This window comes from Belonocnema kinseyi, chromosome 7 (genome assembly GCF_010883055.1).
Source record: "Belonocnema kinseyi isolate 2016_QV_RU_SX_M_011 chromosome 7, B_treatae_v1, whole genome shotgun sequence".
Taxonomy (NCBI): domain Eukaryota; kingdom Metazoa; phylum Arthropoda; class Insecta; order Hymenoptera; family Cynipidae; genus Belonocnema; species Belonocnema kinseyi.
In genome coordinates, this window is record NC_046663.1 from 34,291,833 (window position 1) to 34,294,693 (window position 2,861).

At 35.1% G+C, this 2,861-nt stretch overlaps 1 protein-coding gene across 1 annotated transcript; it reads left to right on the forward strand.

The window, feature by feature from the left end:
* The first annotated feature begins 360 nt into the window (after nt 1–360).
* Nucleotides 361–2,501, forward strand: LOC117177241 (nuclear RNA export factor 2-like). The gene has a single exon (XM_033367822.1). It carries the CDS (start codon nt 634–636, stop codon nt 2,350–2,352), a length of 1,719 nt encoding a protein of 572 aa, XP_033223713.1. The 5' UTR covers nt 361–633; the 3' UTR covers nt 2,353–2,501.
* The last annotated feature ends 360 nt before the right edge of the window (nt 2,502–2,861 follow it).

The window sequence follows — 2,861 nt, forward strand, 5'->3', positions numbered from 1 at the left end:
AATTAAAATTGAAAAAATTCAAATTTAATCTTCTGAACAGCTGTTTAAAATAATAGAAATTCCCTGAATTTTGTCATCTTTTTTTTTTAATCTCTGACTTTTCCCCAAATAATAAAATTGGTCCCATAATAACAAAAAATAGTTTTAATTCTATATTTATATTTGTTTATATATGATAATTTTTTATTTTAATTGCTGAAATATATATAATAGTGCAATTTTATTTATTAAATATCTTAACGACATACAGAAAAGAAGGAAATTCAGTTTAAATTTTGCCGCTGAATTCTCCCGACGCCGGGTAGCCTCCAAGCGGAGAAAATCGAAAGCATAAAATCACAAATGTTGTGACAAACACAAAATCTATCAAACAGAAGCCGCATACTATTTGTTTATTAAAGTTAAGTCACACTCGAGAAAACTAACATTGAAAAATTAATTTCAAGTATGTTTTTTCTACATCTCATAACTTTTAATTAAAGTTCCATACAGTGATTGGCCGCGCAACAACTGCATAAACTGAACCTAACCTCAACACCGGAGTGGATCTGCATCGAAAACTTGAATATTTTCTACCAAGAATGCTTTGATATCAATAATTATTCGTGAAAAGTAGGAAATCTAGATATAAAAATGAGCAAACGAGGGAAAATCCCCTCGCTCATGCAGGCGCAGCAGTTTATAAAAATTCGCGAAAAGGAGCACAGTATTCTGCAGCAACAGCAGAAAATTCAACAGCAAAGGCAACAGCAACAACAAAAAATGCAGCAAAAACAGGGCCAAGGACCAGTAACTCCAGTTGTTTTAGATTCGTCAACAGCTTTAAAAATAATTTCCAGCTCTGTCATGTTCAACGAACGTGCACTGATGGGACGAAACGACACTTGGCACAAGATTCAGATTTCCCGAGGCGGTAAGTTCGAAATGGAGTTTATCCTCAAAAGTGTCCTTAGTGCAGTCCATCCCGCAGATTTGATTCCCGTAAGATATCAAATTCTCGGCGAAGATAGTTTTTTCCTTGCCCGAAATTGTGGTCCCGCTCTCGAGAAACTGTGTCAATCCAGTTTGATCATAAACGATTTAAACGGAGAACCTCTCGTTTTGACAATAACTTTAGGATTCGCGTCGATTCACGACATCAAAATCAACATCCAACCTCTCCTTATTTCTCTAATAAATAAACGACACGATACGGCACAACGGTCCATTTATCTCGACTCGTTTCACCGAGACGGCGAAATTTCGAGAACAGTTTATTGTCCTCTGACACAGTCGCGGACTTTTAATCACGTTTTGAAATTGATAAAAACCTCGGTTCCACCCGTCACTTCTCTCAGTCTCCGGGGAAATGAATTAACTAATTTAGCGGCAGTCGAGAGTGCAAATTTGAATACTTTGCAGTCCCTGGATTTGAGAAACAACAGACTTTTAATGGTTGACGCACTCGCACCTTTGAAAAATAATCCCCTCCGCGAAATTTGGCTCGATGGGAATCCACTCTGTGAAAATTATTCCTCCCCGCACAAATATATCGAGGCTGTCAAAAAATATTGTCCGAATTTGCTCAAATTGGACGGAGTTCTCGTTCAGTCCGGACTGCCAAATGCTCCGGTTATGTATCAAAATTATATAAAAAGTGAGAGAGCGAAACCGATTGTGGATCAGTTCGTGACACATTTTTTCACTCTCTATGATCAGAAAGACAGGAGCATTTTGCGAGGAATTTACCATGAGGATGCAATGTTTTCGATGACCCTGAGTCCACCGCCTTCTGACGTTGGTCGACAAAACCTTCTGAATTTTATGTCAAATAACCGAAATATTCTCAACCTAAACGATTTTGGCTCCTATCGGAATCTACTTTTTCAAGGACACGATTGTATTATTGACACGATTTCAAGATATCCACCGACACAACACATGAGGAAGAGTTTCACTGTCGATCTGATGTTTGCGGACTCGAATTTTCTGATGATTTGCGTCGAAGGAATCTTTAGAAATTTGGATACGATGCTCGGTTTTAACAGAACTTTCGTCATCGTTCCCGGGGATGAGAATGAATATAATATTATGAATGATCAACTGCATGTCTATTTTCTACAGCCCGGATCTCTATTACCAAGTTTTACGAAATTTTATGAGGCGGAAGAACCGCCGGAAATTCAACCAACTTGTCTCAGCGAAAAGGAGAAGGAAGAACTTGTGGATATGTTCTGTGAAATCACGACCATGAATACGAAATATTGTCAAAGGCATTTGGAAGATATTGGCTGGGACATCAGAAAAGCGGTCAAAGACTTCATGTATTTGTATAAAAATGGTTGTGTTCCACGAGAGGCGTTTATTAAGTAAGATTTTTCCATTTTTCTTCTTTATTCTTATAGTATGGAGTGTGAGAATTTTAGCTGGTAAATATTTCAATCAATAACAAATTAAGGTTCGCGTGTGACAAGATTTTTTAAAAATGTATAGATTCAGATTATTGTGAAATATATTAAAAATGAAATTCAAATTTTTTTTATTGAAAACCTGCCAACTATTTTTGTTTGATAGATAATCCTTTTTCGTTTAAAGGTCTATATTATATTTTGGGTTTAGAATTTATCTCTTTTGGTTGAAAATTCCATTATTTTGTTCAAAAGTATTTTTTTTCGAAAATTCAACTGTTATATTGAACACACCTCTTTTTGGATAAAAAATTCATGTTTTTTTCTTGAATGTTATTCATATTTAATATGAAAGTCTACTATTATATTTTTCGTTCAAAATACATTCCTTATAGTTAGAATTTTAATTATTTTGTTTAAAATTCAAATAGTTTATTTACAGCTTATCGTTTATGGTCCAGAATTCAATTATTT